Genomic DNA, 17876 nt, shown 5'->3' with positions numbered 1-17876 from the left:
ATATTTCACTTGCTTTAGAGGGCTGGATTTAATAATTTATTTACTAAATCAATTGTTGCTTTCAATTAAAAGAAAATGCAGAGAAAAAATATTCAATTGCACTTTTTTCCAATACTGCCTTTTATTCCCTTAGAAACCCCTTTTGCTTTTAGGCAATAATGAAAGAACAAGTACAAATATCAAGCACAAATGATACCTACTAAGAAAATTGAAGAAATATTGCCCCAGTGCAGGAAGATGAATAAAAACTGTACATTTCTCCACGGCTTAAAACACTAACCAGTCCATAAAAAATTTGTTAGTGTCCTATATTCAAGTTAATTGTCTTCTCTGAGTCGTAGACGACATCAGTGTTGCTGCCCCTTGGATACACTGTGAATGCTCAAACTACACTGAGTCATCAGTCAGTGACCATCCAACCTCATGCTGAGACACATATCATGCCACAGAGATGGATAGATATGAGGAATTTCTTTGTTAATTGACAGTTACAAGCTGCTTCTGAAAGCAGAATGAAGTCAAACATTCACCATCTACCTAGTTATTGAGACCAAATTAGTCCTTCAAGTATAAACACAGAGTCCTAACAAACTGTCTTATGAGGCTCAGCGAATTTTAAAACATTTACCAAATGTTAGCATGTTTTAAAACATTTTTCAAACATTTTTCACTCCATTCAGTCTTGATGGGTGGTAAAATAACAGGAAACTGGAACAAGTCTGAGTATAAAGTCCTGATATTACATAAGTGGTACTGTGACCTAGTTACCATCATGCCCTCAGTATGTGAGCTGCAGAGAGAGGTCTTAAGGCTAAGAAAAGGAATTCATACTTCTTATCCTTTTAAAACTTGGACTCTTTGGTTAGAAGAGGATTCAGGGTATCAGCTAATTCCAGTTATGAGTGCACTTCTTGTAAGGCCTTTGAAATGGTCTGAGATCACCAAAGCCACCGAATTCCCATCAGATGCCACTCTCTTCAAGGTCATGGAGAACATGGACTGCACCAGTCCTTTAGATGCCTCTATCCTATTCAGATGCATAGGCTAACAACTGCCAGCTGCATAGCTGGGCTCTGACTGCATTTTATTGGCACCGAAAAGCAAGAAATTGGAAAAAAAGCGCAGTACATAACATCCAGTGTCCAGGATAAGTAAAAACTTATTTTCTCTCTCAATTTGGTTTAGTAAATATGAATTAAGTAAAAATATTTGAAAGTTGGGATAAAAAATATAAAGTAAAAGAATGATTAAAATTATATGGGGCACTGTTCTTCTCATACAAACTGCGTTCCATATAGGCCATTAATCACAAAATTAATATGAGATACTTGCTGCAACAGCCAGTCTTCAAATACCCTCCTGATTCTTCACCTTCTCTATGGCAAACTAGTACTTAACTACAACAGTACCCACCTACTCTGGAAGAAAACAATCCCCTATTTTAAAAAAAGAAAACTATGAAGACCACCTGGCTTTATTAAATAGTTTGTTCTAATGCTGCATTTTCTCATGTCATTTGTATGTCCCCTCACAGAAAGAAGAAAGAACTTCTTTCCAAAGGGATCAGCCCACCTGATAAATCCTGTCTCGCACATCCTCTCCAGTGCTATGACAGAGACAGATTATCCTCTCTCAAAGCATGGGATAATGAGAGTGCTATTTAGAAATTTAGAAATGTGCCCTTCTGAAAAAATACAGCCTAGGTCACCTCAACTTTTCTTGCAAAAATAATTAAGAGCCAGATTGAACATAAACATTGAAGCCTTACACTATGATGCACTAATTCTTCAAATGAATTTAAAAACATGTAGCAAGCCATTTAGCATGCTTTAGGAAAAGTGTAAAGGCTAGATATATATTATTTAAGGACTGATTCATGGTAGTTTCTGTGTGATTGCATCGCTTTCAGATACAGCAGGTACAGCTTCAGAGGTTTTATTTAAAAATAAATACTAAGAAGTTTTTGAAACTTTGAGGAAGAACAAAGAACTATATTGTGAAATTTCTTTTGTCCATTATCTTCATTTTTGTTAATACCTTTGCATAAAAAATCCCCTTAAAATGCCAAATGTGTGAATATTACTGTATACATCTCCAATAACTGCAATAAATACTCTTTTAAAGAGTAATTATGTAACATGGATCTACTCTGAAAAATAAACTAACTTCTGCTGTAACTTATTAGTCAGATCTGCTTCCTTTCTGCCTTTAAACTGTTTATTTAGTTACAAACAGACATCCCAGTTCTCTTTGTCGGTGAGATAAAAACAAAGTTTTGTGATAAATGAGAGCAGCTACCACTAGGTCTGGATGGATAGCAACAATTATGTTAGCCTGAAAATCAGGGACACAACAGTAAAGGAAAGGCAACAGAAAATGTAAGTAACAAACGTAAGTAGCAACATAGCGTGGCTTGAACATGCCCCAGTAGATCAACTCACAGGACAGAGAACCGAGTCACTCCACACCAAAGGTAAGCTTTAAAATGGTAACATGAACAGCAGAGAGTCACTCTTCCAGCAAGAAAATAAAAAATAAGAAAAATTGGAAGCTGGAATTGTTATTCAATACAGATACAACAGCAGTGAGGCACAATTCTCACAGAAAGGTAGAACTAATTGGTGGAAAAGATAACAGTAACAGTGGGAGGTAGAAAATTCGTCTAACACTGGTTTTATTGATTTATTTCATAACAGATTGTGTAAAGAGATCGAATCTTCCTTGTTGTTTGCAGTCCTAATTATTCCTTGTTTAGATCATCATTGTTTTGTTGTTTCAGGATGACTTAATTGAGGAACAGAAGTTATAAGAAAATGGCATTATTAAAAATCATTCTCTCCTCAGCATCATGCAGGGTCCTCAATTTAAAATCAACTTTTTTTTTTATTGCAGAATCCTGTTTGGTAGGATTCAATTGACAACACATAGCACATTAAATGTTAACAGTTTCTGGTTTTAAAACATTTCAAAACCTTTTATGATATGGCAAGAAACCAGCTCAGCTCTCACAGCATATTAAGTATGCAGGGCTATAGCTGGGAAACAATCTGAGAGAAAATAAATTCAATCTGAGAGAAAATAAATCTCCCAATGGTACAAGTTTACAACTTTTTTTTCTTTTTTAGTAGCAATTTTTAATTGTATCCAAGTTCCATAAAGACATCTAATACATTAGTTTTGCTAAAATAATGTTGCTGGGAAGTAGACAAAGAACTTTAAAAAAAAGTATTTCACTATTAAACCAAAAATCAATGGTAATTTAATACAAATAAACTCTTCCACTTTTAATAACCAGAGATTTATATATATATATATATATATATATATATATATATATGTGTCCTTTGACTGAGTTTCTTATTCATATAACCTTCTAGGAGAATCACATACCTTATTGTTCAATAGGGTAATTAGAATTGAAAGTTGATTTTATTTCATAGGTTGTATCCTGTCAGTTTAAATGAGACCAAATGACTCATATGATGTGTTTTATTTCAACTACATGAAAGACAGAGGAGGAGTATGAAGAGCGGGAAGAAAATACCTGAAGTGCAGTACCTTAGTTCTTTCTGGAAATCCTAAAATTAATAATTTCTCAGCTTTTCTGTTATTAACTGCTGTTTTCATATGCCTTAAAGGTTTCTTTAACTGCAAAACAAGTGCTTTTTTAGCAGAGTCATGACAATTAAGGATTGCCTTGTTCCTCCTAACAATACTATTTTAACATTTTAATCGAGTTTTCAAACGAAATGGCCTACAAGAAGGCATAAGTATAATTTAGAACTTTTAATATTCTACACCCAATTCTACACTCATTATTCTTAACCACTAGAAATTAGGAAATGAAATGACTGTTTAATTTGAAAAAAAAACCCATTAATGATTTTCTGTTGCAGTAATGGAAAAGAAGGCTGTAATAGAGAGACTGTGAGACCAAAGGCCCAAGTCCTCTGCAGTAACTGGTTTAGGAAACAGGGACCAGCAAAGAACGGTCCTTCTTTGCTCAGCTGCTGAAAATCAGCAAGGACCACACAGACCAGAAATTAAATCCAAGCAGACTGTAGTCAGTAGGCCTGTCCACCATGAATCAGCACTTACTCTCATCCATATTTGAACATTTTTATATTCATAGGCTCCACAACCCTTTCTGGCACTGAGCCCCACAAACTGATCGTGACATACCCAAAAAGCTCTACCTTTGTGTACTCTAAGCCTGTTGGCTGCATGTTGATAACATAGGGTAACATTTAAAAAACCTTCTGTTTGCCATATTTTAAATTTGGCAATGCATTATAAACTCCCTGTATCTGAGTTGTAAGAAAGTGGTAATAGTCCTTGCCTGTTGCCTTCTCTGTGCCATGGGTACCTTTGCAGATCTCTGTTCTGTCTCCAACACCTTTTTTCTACACTGAATTATTTGTTATTTATCTTTCCCTGGAAACCATGCTATGCCCCTGCTCATCTCTGTCACCCTCTTCTGAGGGGTTTTTTCAGTTGCCTCCATGTAGTATTCAAGACCTGGATGCATCACAGATTCACAGAGAAAACCATTATATTTTGCACTCTTGTCCTTTCCTACCAGATCTTATTTTCATTCTTAATTGCCTTCTTGATTGCTCCTGAGTACTGAGCTGACAATGTCACAGAACTAACCAGTCACCCCAAGGTGTCTTTCTCAAGTGGCAAGAGCTGCATGAAGAGTCCATGTCCATGTTCTATTTCATATGTACTATCTATTTCACATGTACTTCCTCTGTGCATTATTGAATGCCACTTACCATTTCTGTGTGTGTTATCACTGCCAATCCTACTATCTCATTTCAAAAATCCCCATACAAGCACTAAAGCATCTTCCAAAATTTGATTAATTTTTTTGTAAGTGTTAAGTACTAAGTAGCTTCCAGTGATTGTATTAGAAATAATCAAATCCTATTACTTGGGGATCTCTGACAGACCTATTTAAATATGCAAGGATAATTCAGGAATAAGAGATTATCTGTGACTTGATAATGACTATATTTTTACTTTAACATAAATTATTCTCCCAAGTCAAGACTTATTAAACTTAAAATAAATTTGGATAACAAAATGAAATCTTATAATAGGCAGACAATTATACATCTGTAAAGTTTAACAATTAGTTTAAGATTAAATTTGTGTATTAATTACATAAAATATAAAATACTTGCTTTGCAAGTTAGCAATTTCAAGCTTCAATCTAAGGAATGTGTGTCACCAAGGGTCCTCTTTAACGTTATGTAGACAAACTCTTTTTTTTCCCCTTTAACTGAACATTTAATGTGTAACTTGAATAGTCTTCTTTTAACTAACCTTTTTTAAAAAACAATTCCTTAGATTGATCAAAGACTAAAACAAGAAAGAAATTTTATTCTGGGATACAATATTGGATTCAATATAATCATCAGGAGGGTTGCCAACTTAACAGCTGGAGATGAGAACTCTGCTTGTGAGAGACAGTGAGCAACCAGTTGCAGCAGCAGGCTGGCATCCTCCAGACGGACAGACAATGAACTAACATGACAGACTGCCTCGTGGGATCACATCCACATCATGCACCCCCCAGAAACCCTGGGTGCTTCTCCACTTTTCTAGAGAGAGATGGATCTCTATCTGAGCCTGATCCTGCCAGCACCTTATCAGCAACTTTTCCTACCTGCTCTATATCTCCGTTCCTTGTGCCAGTGTACCTGCACAACTATTGATTATCCCAAACCTCATCTGTCACTCTCTGAGGGATTTGCTGGTTCAGTAGCCTGAAATCCCTTCTGCACTGCTGCCCTACTCCAGTGGTTCTTCATGCCTCTTCACCTATTTTTCTGTTATGTCCTGTCCTGAATTCCCTTTCCAAATCCTAGTTTTCTTTCTTATGTGATTAAATACCAGTCTTCCCTTCTTGTGATTTCCATTCTCACATATCAATGACAAGTTATCTCTCATTTTCACACCTATTCTCACCATAATCCCTTGCCAAACACATTCCCCCTATTCCTCCAATCTCTTCAATGTTAAAACGTAACAGGACTGGGCATTCAGAGCACAGAACAGAATGACTCCTGACTGTTTCTGTGTCAGAAAGGGATGCAAGAAATAAGTAGAGAGGAAAACTAGCTTTGGCCATTTAATGCTGTGCTCAATCATGCAGGCTTTTTAAAACAATCTAGTCAGCATGACAAAATTGTGAGCAGCTTTGATATACTGCAGTGTGAGTACAGAATCTGAAAGAGTTCTACGACAAAAATGTACCAAATACATTCTGGAGGATAAATGAACTGCAGTTTTCCCAAAGACTTGCATTTGTTGGCTTTTAGATAGCTTTTCATAAATGCATTAGAAATACTGTGTGGATTCAGTTTCATTGGCTCCTATAAATTAACACTCTGAGTCTATGTATGGAATAATGTGGTATTTAAAACATAATAGCACAGCCATTTCTAACACAGAATAGAACATGAACTAAGGCATGCAATTCTCCCTCGATCCTTTAAATGATCAAACCACTACAGTTAAAAATAAATTCAATTTAATTATAATGGTGGCTAATTAAAATGACTTTAGCAGCAATAGATATATTTTACACTAAATTTTAAAGAAAAACAATCATAAAACCTTTGCTATCCCTAGATAAAAAATCCAGCCCCAGAAAAAAGCTAAGCATGAAAACACTAACTTGAACATCTACGTGCCAAATTTGCAACTTACTTAATAAGAGGAATAAATAAAAGGCATCATCAGTCTTCCCAAACTACTACATATAGTGTATTCTCTTTAGGGTAGAGGTAATATGCTGATTTTGGGTTAGGCATGGTGAATGACTGTTGTGAGCTCACAATTGCATGTGTTCCTATAACTCTATCAGTGGGCTTCTACATATCTTTTACTCATCACATGCATGGTAACACTAAATGTGGTGTAAAATTCACTTCAAAGTTATACCTACAGCAGTCAAAGACTTTCTTTGTCTGGGAAACAGGAGTGTAAACTCTGTTCCCACAGAAAGACTGACAGGAAACGCAGCTAACCCCTTTCAGCAAATGGACACTTTTAAAACATGGAGAATATCTCGTGATCTAAGTCAATGCTAAAGATCCCAAAGGAGCAGTTTTCAGGAGTCATTGTTAAAAGGTGCAGTTCTTTTATCCTATTGTTTTGCTTCCTAAAACCATAGTCAGAAAACTGTTAATGATCATTTTGTAACACAAAAACAATAATATTTGTTGTAATGGCTTAATACTGAAAGGTCAAATCTGTGTGTCAATAGAAATTTAAAAGTGTTTCCATAAAATATTGTCAATTCAACTAGAATGCCAGATAAGTAAACAAGAAATAGTTGAGGAATACTACTTTCAATACAGGGAAAAAAAATGCCCTGAAACTTCAGCTTAATGGTTCTCTTTTCTCTCCCATCCAATTCCCAGCACCTCTTCCCCATCCAGAAAATGCTATTTTGCACACAAGCATGTAAAAAAAAATCAAACATGCTTTACACAGCAAAACAGATAACTCAGCTTTTTCATCCATGAATCTTTAATATCTAGCCAGACTTAAATGTTAAAATGAATTTTTTATCAGCTGAAGCACAGAAGTTTGATATTACCATTATCTGAAGCTAAAAAGGAAGTAAAAACTCAAAATGGTGGTTCTTTATTTTTATGGAACTTTTCCTGTTGTTGTTCATTAAAGACAGAATAAATTAACATCTAAAAGCTACAGGATTTTTAGGCTATAATTTTAAGATTTCTGAAAATAGAAAGGCAGAAATATGCTAAAGAAAAAATTGTAACATCTCTCTCTGCTGTATTAGTAACACATGTTCCACAAAATGATTAAAACAAAAAATATCTTTTTCTTCTTACTACCATATAAAATTTGGTTGGAATGCATCTCTACAGGTCATTTGATCCAGTCTTGTGCTTGAATCAGGACTATTGACAACACTAGATTTTACCTAGCCAATTCTTAAAAATCTCAGAGGGTGGATATTTCACAGCCCTTCATAGCAAGCACTACTCCAGCACTATTCTATCCCTCTCGTGTTTTAATTTCTTCTCAAATTCAAATCAGAACATCCAAAACCAGTGCTTGTGGCCATTGGTGCTTCTCTACTCAGAAGAGTTTGGTTTCATCATCTTTGCTACTGAGTGCTTACAGGGTGCTCTTAGACTGACCCTTAATCTCCTCTTCACCACACTAAACAAGCCCCAACTCCCTCAACACCCTCCAACCTCCATGTGATTTAGGGCTCTCAGAATCTGTTGGACCCTCTCCACAGCCCTCCTGAAGTCAAAGAATGGGAATTGGTCAGAATCTTTAGAAAATAATGTATTTTTCTGCTGGCCATGCTTCTCCAAAGATAGCCTGGTATGCTGATTACCTGACTAGCAGTGAGAGTGCACTCCTGAGTCCATGTTCAGCTTGGTGTCTGCAGTAACGTCCACGTCATTTTCAGTGAAGCTGCAATTCAGATGTTCATGGCCTGCACAAGCGTGTGCAGCTCTTCCACCTGAGATGCAGCCTTCTTACTGAACTTTATGAGGTTTCTGCTGGCCAAGTCCTTGAGTATATCAAGATCCCTTTAGAATACAGCTCTGCCATTTGTCATGTTAACCACTCCCTCTTTATTATCCTCTTGAAATTTGCTGAGGGTGCACTGTGTGTCATGATCTAGGTCATTGATGAAGATATTCACTGACGCCACAGGTATCCTGAGCTTCTCTGCTCATCACTGACCACTTGACGGATGCCAAGTGATGATCATTACCCTTTGAGCCTACTGGTTAAGTCAGTTACCAACTCAGTCTCTTCTCTTAGTCCAGTTTTCCCCAGCTTTCAAAGAGTGCTGTGGGAGACTGTGTCAAAAGCCTTACCAACATCATTGCATGCAAATGAGCATAGCCATGCTGGGAGAAGGCTAACGAGCAAGGTAATACAGCACACAATCCCAAAAGGCTATCCATAAGGTTTCCAAACCATTACAAACCATATTTTCTTTCCAGCTATGATTAGCTGTGTATGTTCATCCAACACTTCCTCATGTTTGAATGAGAGGCTGTTGGAAGAGTTTTAAAGGGTGCTCCCCGTGTTACAGCTTTTCCTGCCCACAGATGAGGTTTGAGAAATACCTTTGCAGCCACTCCCCGTGACAACTAGTGGAGAAAAGGAATCACCATGTGCCCCACAGCAGATCCCAGATGCACATTAGTGGGACCTATGACATGGGTCTGGTATGACTTTGGAGTCAGTTGTGTTTTCCCTCAGCAAAGAGGCATTCCTGCTCAAGGCAGCACCTGTGCTGTGGCACTGCTTGGTGAAGGGCAGCCACTCCTCTCCCCTCATCCAAGCAGTTAGAAATTTCATCAGGAAAGGCAACCAGTCTGGACAAGCACACAAACTGCTTTTAATCAATCTATGCTGACTATTCCAATTATCTCCTGGGCCCTTAAGTGCCTGGCAAAGGTGTTGTTAAATACTTCAGCTTTTTCTGTATTATCTGTCACTACATTGACTTCCTTCCTATTCATCATCTTTTACCTTCCTCAAATTTTACCTTCAGTTTTGAAAGTAGCACACATCTGCAGAATCACTTTTATTTTCCTTTATGATCCTTTTAAGTCTTAGCTCAAATCAATCAGCTTCCTAATTTTGTCACTAAGCAGTCAAGCAATACTTGTTTATATCTTGCATATTAGGTCATCAGAAAGGTCTTTGCTCAGCCATGAAGGCCTTCTGCTGAGTCCCCCTCCTTTCTGCTCAACAAGATGGTACCTCCCTGAGCTCTCAATAAGTTTTATTTAGAAATCATCCATCTTTCATGGGCCCTATGTTTCTGTGGCAGCATTCCAAGAGATTTTGCTAAGCAACTCTCCAAAAAGGCTGAAGTTTGCTCTTCTGAAATCTTAACAGTCATAACTTGCTGACTGTCTTTCCAGACTTCCTTTGAATCATGAACTAAGCCAACTCATGGTCACTCTGATCCCAGCTGTTATTTATCACAACCTTTGCCACGAGTTCTTCCCTTCTTATAGCAGCAGCTCAAGCAGAGAATTAATCCTGTTTCTCCCCTCTAGCAGCATCCCCAACAGGGAACGGTCAGCAACGCAATCAATGAATCCCCTGCACTGCTGCATAACAATTTAATCTTACTAGGAAATAAAACAAGCAAGGTCTTACTTGCCATGTGTACTGATAGAATTATTTGACACATACTTTTCATCCACTTTTGATGCCACATTCTACTAACCTGAACTTGTGTTATTTTATTTCATTTAAAAAGTGATAATTGCTGTAAAAAATACAGGAAGGCAAAGTTTCCATTCTGAGTAAATTTACAATAAATCCAGAAAAATGAAGACGTAAATTATGCCCATCACTGATAGCATTTTGTACCAATAACACATGCAACTTAAAAAAATTCAGTAACTAAGAGACAACATCCAGCTTCTCTAAAATTTATGGCTGAAGATGATTTGTTACTTTTCTATCCCTTGTGCTCAGATTAGGCTATTTTTTGTATAGACTGAACTGAATTTTTTTCAGGCACAGATACAATATCAGACCAAAAAATACAAATTTTTATCAACAGAAACACTTGTTTTTGTTAGGAAAAATAGATGTATTTAGGTAAAAAAACCCCTTAGAATGGGAATGAACAAACAAAAAACTACAAAACGAAAAATCAGGAGGAAGTGGGCAAGATAAGTTGAATGTTCAACCATTTAAGCTTTACTGATAGATTCATTATCACAAGTAAGTTAAAGGAAAGCTTGTCATCTGCCTCACTTGAATCACTTGTACAGAGAATTCCAAAATTGCAAAAGCCTTTTTTAGTGGAGAAGTTAGTGTTCCAAATATTTTTAGCTGGCACAAATGAAAATCCGCCAGAAGTGTTGCAAGACTCCATGGGTAATAAATTTCCTTATGTGAGCACAATGTAAATTAGCCCTGTAAACCGATTACAGCAAGAACCAGGTAGTTTTAATGGGTAGCACTGCAGCAGTTGGCAAACATCTTAATTATAAAACATTATGTGAGAAAACCTTAATGTAAATGCTGCAATCGGGGCGTCTATAGGTTTTACTAAAGTTATCAATATGATAATTGAATTCTCAAAAGATTTTCTGAATTGGTCAGCAACAAAGAATTCCCAAATATCTTCTTATTTTGATGGCAGACTCATCAGCAAATCCTATGGCATTTGAGAGAAAGAGTGCATTCACTGTTCTGAGTTTATAGCGGTGAAAATGACTGCGAGAACTAACTGCTGCAGTTCAGTAGTCCCACTTGAATCAATAAGCAATAATTAGACACATGGGCATAAAAAAAAACCAATCTCAGTAGCATTCAAGGGTTAAATGGTTTGGTTTTTAAGGGTAGAGATTCTTAAATCATTGTTGTCAGAGAAGAAAACTGGTCTCTGGCTCTTGTTTGGGTGTCTCTCAGATGTACATGCATGTCCAGTGAGGAAATGCAGTGGCAAGAAGTGTCATTTGTCTCATGACTTTGTTCATTTTCTCTTTGTGCTTTTGTTTCCTGATGTAGCATATAGACTATTATCACTAATGAAATGAAGCTCATAATAGCCCCCTCCGTTTCAACAGGTCAGGGTTAACACTTGTTCAGAAATATGAGATTTCTGTCTGATTTGCTCTGTGGCATTCAGAGCCTGCTCCTATCACTTGACACCCTTATTTCTGCCACTGCCACACATCTGTCACAGAAGGTCATGCTTGTAGAGTCAGCCTCTCCTGTCTATAGTGCCAAAGCCACAAGAAGACTTTAGATATCAGACCTTCATTAGGCAACACATTAACCTGGAAATCCAGATGGGAAGAACACAGGAGAGAAGTATTTCACAGAATACATACAGCTTCTCTGGGCATTCATTTTTTCCCACAAATAATACAAAATGGACATTGGTGTGAATACCTCAGACAAGAAACAGACCGTGCCAAAATTTCATTTTTCTCTCAGGAGCTAAACCAGCACAACTAACTTGTTTAAAAACATCTTAAAAATATCAGCATAGGAATCCATCTTTCTCCCTAAAAAAAGGTCAAAAGGACATACTTATTAATTTTAATACATATCCTGCATGGTTTTTTGTAGGCTTTCTACTGGATATGTGCTAAACTATTGGGCTAAGAGTGTCACTGCCTTTCCTTCTATGACTATTTTTTCTTTTCTTGACTTTTTTTTTTCCCCCCCAGAAGTAACTAGGAAGTTAAAATCAGCTACATGGAACACAAAGAAACACGACTAATAATACTTCTTTGTCACCTTACAAACCTTCTAACTGTTTAAATGGTCTTCTAATTGCCAGGACAGCTTATCTCCCTTTTTAGGATTAATCCCTTCACTTTCTGTGACTTCGTGACGCCCTTAGCTATTATTTACTTTAAAGGCTGCAATTTTTTTGCTGTTTTTAAACTTTGCTAACTCTTTCTCAGCAATAGTGGTGCTGACATCTCATTACAGACTAAGACAATTGAGCCCTACAAGCTTATTGACAAAGCCTTCATCATTGTAATCCAGGTATTTTAATATTGGTATTCTCCCTATACGTGAGTATTTGAGAAATTATGACATTGTTATTAGATCAGGTAAAACCTTGTTGCAGATTTAATGAAATTAATGTTTTAACTATTAATTAAAAATGCAACTTCTTGGAACCATTCAGGGAAAAGTCATCCTAATTGAATGTCTCACAAGTTGAAGGAAATCAGTTTCAGCTTTGCATCCTCAATCAAAACAAAGGAGAAACTCTTTTAGACAAGACAGGGAAGAAAGGTGTGGTTTCCACACAATTATGTCCTGATTAAACACTGTATCATGATTTAGTTACTCTGAATCTGTCTGATCCAACAAGTTAAGCTGCTTGAGATAGTAATCACATGCAACAAGAAAAATGAAATGCAAATTAGTGGGTTATGAAGCTGATGAATATGTAAGTGGATGAGATTCTTTGACTTGCAAGACACAGCAAGTCAGGTTAGAGGACCAGAACAGCCTCCTCCTAGCAAAAAAAAAAAAAAAAAAAAAAAATATCTCATTTTCTGTGGCATTAGACATTATAATGAGGGCTCATTTTACAAACTGAACAACTTCTGTCTTCTAGGTGAATGGTAGTGCTCTTCAAACACAAAGATAAATACATACTATCTCATCAGTGACATCCAGTGCTCATCTAAAACAAGGCATAAAAGAACCCTCCCAGCCTTTTCCTATATGTCTCTTCTACCTAGGAATTAACTACACAGATACAATTCTGCTACTGTACTTCCATATAGTAGTCACAATTCTTTGGGGATTATTAAAAAAAAAAAAATCTGAATAGAAATGTACAGTATGCTGTATTCTATTAGAGATGCACTGAATGCTTTACTTATGTCCTTTGCAGTTGCATGAAAGGCAACAAATAAAGAGAAGCATCTGACCTGGTGTAGTCGTCCTCCACAAGCATGTGCTTTGGAATGGGTGAGTATCTTCCTGGTGAGATAGGGGCCAGGGATGCCTTGTACTCTAAAGTGCCATTGTTTCCAGAAGAGAGTATATGATTTTCCATTGGTGGAGAATAAGCTGATGGTAAAAAATTAACATTTCTAGTCAGCAACTTTCATGTTTCATTAGATGTCGCAAGAACATAATTTTTTTTTAAGTACCAAGAACATGTTCAATACTGTAAATAAGACCAAAACAAACAATCCTTGTTTGAGAGAGCTTAAAATACAACTAGAAAGAATTAACAGCTGGAGTTTTGCTGAAAATAATAATAATAATAGTAGTAGTAATAGTAATGCTGGCTCATTTGCAGGGATTTACTCTTTAGAGGATACTTAGTTCCTGAGAGGGAGCTTGAATATGATCTCCTATTTGGGAGACAGGAGACATTTTCTTCCCTTCGGACTAACTCGCAGAAGGAAATGCAATTAGGAAAGAATGAGATTAAAAGCACACTCCTCTTTTTGCCTGCAATGTGCAGCAATGGGAGTAATATAATAAGAACTCAATGCAGGATAAGAGCAGGAATATTATGTGTGGCAAGAATTATGTATACATTCAAAGCTGTGATCTACCAAAGGTGCCCAAATCTCCAATATAATTGAAATTTCAGTATCAACATAAATGGCATTTAGACCACAATAAATCTGTATACTTAAAATAGAAAATGGATGCAAATCTCTTACCTATTAATGATTAATGATGAAAGTTACAGGACTGTGTTGTCTGTCTATATATTATGTTTGCAGTTTTGTTGTTTATGTGCTTTTTGCTATTCTAAAGTTATCTGGGACATTTATGACTGGAGAGATGCAGTAATAGTTGTATTCTATCTAGTTAATTTAATCAGAAAAAGAAATGATAAATAGAAAAAACATGCTTCTGCAATGAGCTGTGATTAATTTTCTCACAAGAGGAAGACAGCTAAACTTTCTAGCATTAGTTTCAGTCTTTTTTTCAGATGCTTAGATACAGAATGCTTCAAAGCAAAATCTCTCTACAGGGAAAGGCCATTATGCATTCTGAAATACTCTGAACATGTAGGTATAATGAAAGGTTCCCTGAGGATAAATGAATCTGTATGCACCAACAGCTCGGGAAGGGCTACTGCAAATCTTTTCAACCTTTACTCTCCCTCCGGAATTACTTCTGTCTTCTCATATGCTGCTGATCTATAATCTGACATAATAAACCACACTGCTTTAGAACTTCAAAATTATTATTTTGAAAGTATTATAAAGCTGGAGATTGGATAGGGACATTTAGCATTTTTACTTCTGGGCTTTGCTAAGATCCAGACCACACTGCTACTGAACAACATGATTGCCATCTGTCATAACATTTGCTAACTAAATAGGCATCCTCAGCATGGCTGAGCATACCACTGACATGCATGTTACAAAACCTTCCCTTCTGTTTTCATGGAGCAGGCTGAATAAGGAGGACTTGGGATATCTAGTTTTTTCCTCAACTTTGTCTATGCACAATAGCAACACTGCAAAAATGCAGAAAAATTTAAATCCTTAGCATTTACTGCTCTCGGTAAATTTCCCCACCCTTAGTTTGCCTTAAGTGCCTACAGAATTATTAGCAGGAAATCAAGTGTGTGGATGTGGATCAATTGCTGAAGTTCTTGTCAAAAATTAAATTTCCATCCAGTTTGGTCCCTGTTGGTAGTTGAACCCAAGGCAGACAGTTTTTAATGAACAACTAATGAAGAAAGGGAGTTTCAGTAATGAACTGTTAAGACTAATGGGCACCAGTGGTATAGAGAGCTGCAGCTGAAATGTTAAGATTGCTGTGAATGATAAGGGAATGGCAACGCCTGGGTATGGACACCAGGAGGACTGGCAGGAGGGGTATAAGAATGGCATGTATCAATAAAGCTAGATTCACCAGTAAGTCATCAATACTCAATATATTATTACATGTAACTTGCCAGGAAAGCCTAAACCCAAACTAAAACAAATACTCAAGCCATTAAGAGATGGTGGTGGGAGATAAAGACTAGGTTGGAGCCTAGGACACTCAGGTAAGGAGACAGCAGAGATGTGAGTAAATCCTAAAGACATGCATAGTAGGGACAGATGGCAGAGACAGAAGATCCTTATATTGCTGTCATCTCCTTAAGAGTACAAAAATCACTCCATCAAGGAGGTTGCCAATATAAAAAGCTGTATGTGTATGATAAGGACTCTACAGCCAGGCACCTACCCTTGTACATGGTCACCTCAGGGAGTCCTGGGGATGCACCTGGATGCACATCTTTCTAATGGAACGCTGGACATGAGCCTAGATGCTTCTGAGTGCATGGATATGACAGTCTGATTGAAATCAGTTTTAAAATGAGGACGTCTTCCCTTCCTATGGAATACTTCATTGAGTTTTACCATATTATTTAAACAAATTTTCCTACAACAGAGCGTGCACTGAATGCAAGGACAAATAAGGCCTTTGTCCTCTGCAAAACAAAAAAGCCAGATGAACATATATAAAGTTAATGGATAGACTGAGAATAAAGCAAAGTGGACCAATGATTTATGGATTCTTCACTATGAAAGTAGTGAAGCACTGGAACAGAGAAGCCAGGGATATCCCATCACTGGAAGTGCTCAAGGCCAGGCTGGATGGGGTTCTGAGCAACTTGGTTTAGTGGAAGGTGCCCCTGCCCATGACAGGGGGAGTTTAACTAGATGGTCTTTAAGGTCCCTTCCACCCCAAACCATTCTATGACTCCACGAATTGGGTATCTGCAGAAAACAGGTAAAGTTTTGTAAGTAGAGCAGTGATTTTTACATTCCAGTAAAATATTTTATTCAAATACGAGATATATTTGCCTCAGGCTTCTACTAAGTTTGTACAAGATGGTTTGCTGCTTGTTCCAATTTTTCAGTGGACAGAGGACTCCAGGCTACAAATCAAATCATATTTCAACATACATTTGCATATACTTATTGCTGTAATTTTCACAAGAGTTACAGTTCAGTCTGATCACCTGGACAATGGCTAATTGGAACCAGCACAGCCGTACATCTTCTACATTGCTACTTTTGCTGCAAAAATACTTTAGCAGAGCTATATTATTTGCAATATTTCTTGAGTGTAGCATACTTAGGTAGCAATAAACATTTCATTTCTGCAGCCTTCCAAGCAGTTTCATAAACTTTAATGGGGTACTTTGAACAAGCTATGAAAAAATACAATCATCTGACAAACTGATATCTCTTGTAAAATAAGTTGCAGAAGTCACTTACAGTGAGTAATATCTGGTGGGCCATATGGATCTGTCATGTAAATGGTGGTGGGCTTTCCAACTTTCAGATACACTACATCTGATGTGTTCTTCAGTATCGCTACTGCCTCTTCATGGGTAACTTCTTCTAAACTGTAATTATTTACCTTAGAGGAGAAATCAGACAGTTGAGTTGGAATGCAGAAATAGACAAAAAAATGACAAAGCCTTACAGTTTTCAAAAAGTTGGGAACATTGCTGTAAACAAAAAGCACTAAAGATCATAGAAGCAATACTGCTGAAAGGTAGAAGATACCATTTTCTTAGCACGTGCATATTCAAAGACTGATGTAGCAATATTGATACACAGAATCAAAATGGGTCAAGAAGGCAATATTGTTTTTGACAATAGAAAAGTCATTTTTGATGTTCTGCTACTGGTATAATCACTAATATAAAACTATATTTCATAATAATTTTGTAACACCACAGCAGTTACAGAAACTGTCTACATTATTTGACCTAAAATAAACTTCCTAATTCATCTCTTAGCCTCCATAGCTGGGGCCTTAGAAATACCCAACACCCCAAATCTTTCCATCACTGATATGGCATTGACCATTGAAATAATGAGACGTAAAAAGTGGCATATAGAATACTTATGAGGTGCAGGAATTGAAAAAGGGCAGTGCTGGATGGGGAAAAGGCATTTTTCAGTCTGAAAGTTTGTCAGTTTTCCAGAAACACAGGAAAAAGACATTGAAAAAGTAAGAGAATGTAGTACTAGTTCTATTATTTTTTTAGGAAAGAAAAACACTTAAGCAAGGATAAGAGTAGAGGACTACAGATAAAATAGGGAAGGAAATGGTGGCAGTAAGCTTTGCCTATTTATGCTTTACTCTCACAGAAAGAAAATCAAAAGGAAAGTGTCAGAAGTGGTTTATTGTAGAGGCATATAAAATTTATTCACTTACAAATCCACTATATCCACAGAATGTCAACAATAGGTTGTTCTCCTATAAACAGAACCATGAGTGTTCCCTGCTACAAAAACCACAAACCTCTTGAATAGAGAAATTATAGGATAAGGGAAAAAAATAAAGGGTGTAGATCCAGTTTTCAGGCATGT

General features: G+C 36.8%; 1 protein-coding gene across 6 annotated transcripts in view; it reads right to left on the bottom strand.

The window, feature by feature from the left end:
• Positions 1 to 17876, bottom strand: part of DLG2 (discs large MAGUK scaffold protein 2) — a gene marked incomplete at both ends in the record, with an annotated part of 992680 nt that overhangs the window by 249901 nt on the left and 724903 nt on the right. For all 6 annotated transcript variants that reach the window (XM_082277305.1, XM_082277307.1, XM_082277308.1 and 3 more), the window contains 2 exons: positions 13452 to 13593; positions 16770 to 16914. In XM_082277305.1, coding sequence (XP_082133431.1) covers positions 13452 to 13593; positions 16770 to 16914 — 287 coding nt within the window. The remainder of the gene's footprint in view (positions 1 to 13451; positions 13594 to 16769; positions 16915 to 17876) is intronic.

This window comes from Coloeus monedula, assembly GCF_965178545.1.
Source record: "Coloeus monedula genome assembly, chromosome: 3".
NCBI lineage: Eukaryota > Metazoa > Chordata > Aves > Passeriformes > Corvidae > Coloeus > Coloeus monedula.
This window is presented reverse-complemented; position numbering and strand designations above follow the sequence as displayed.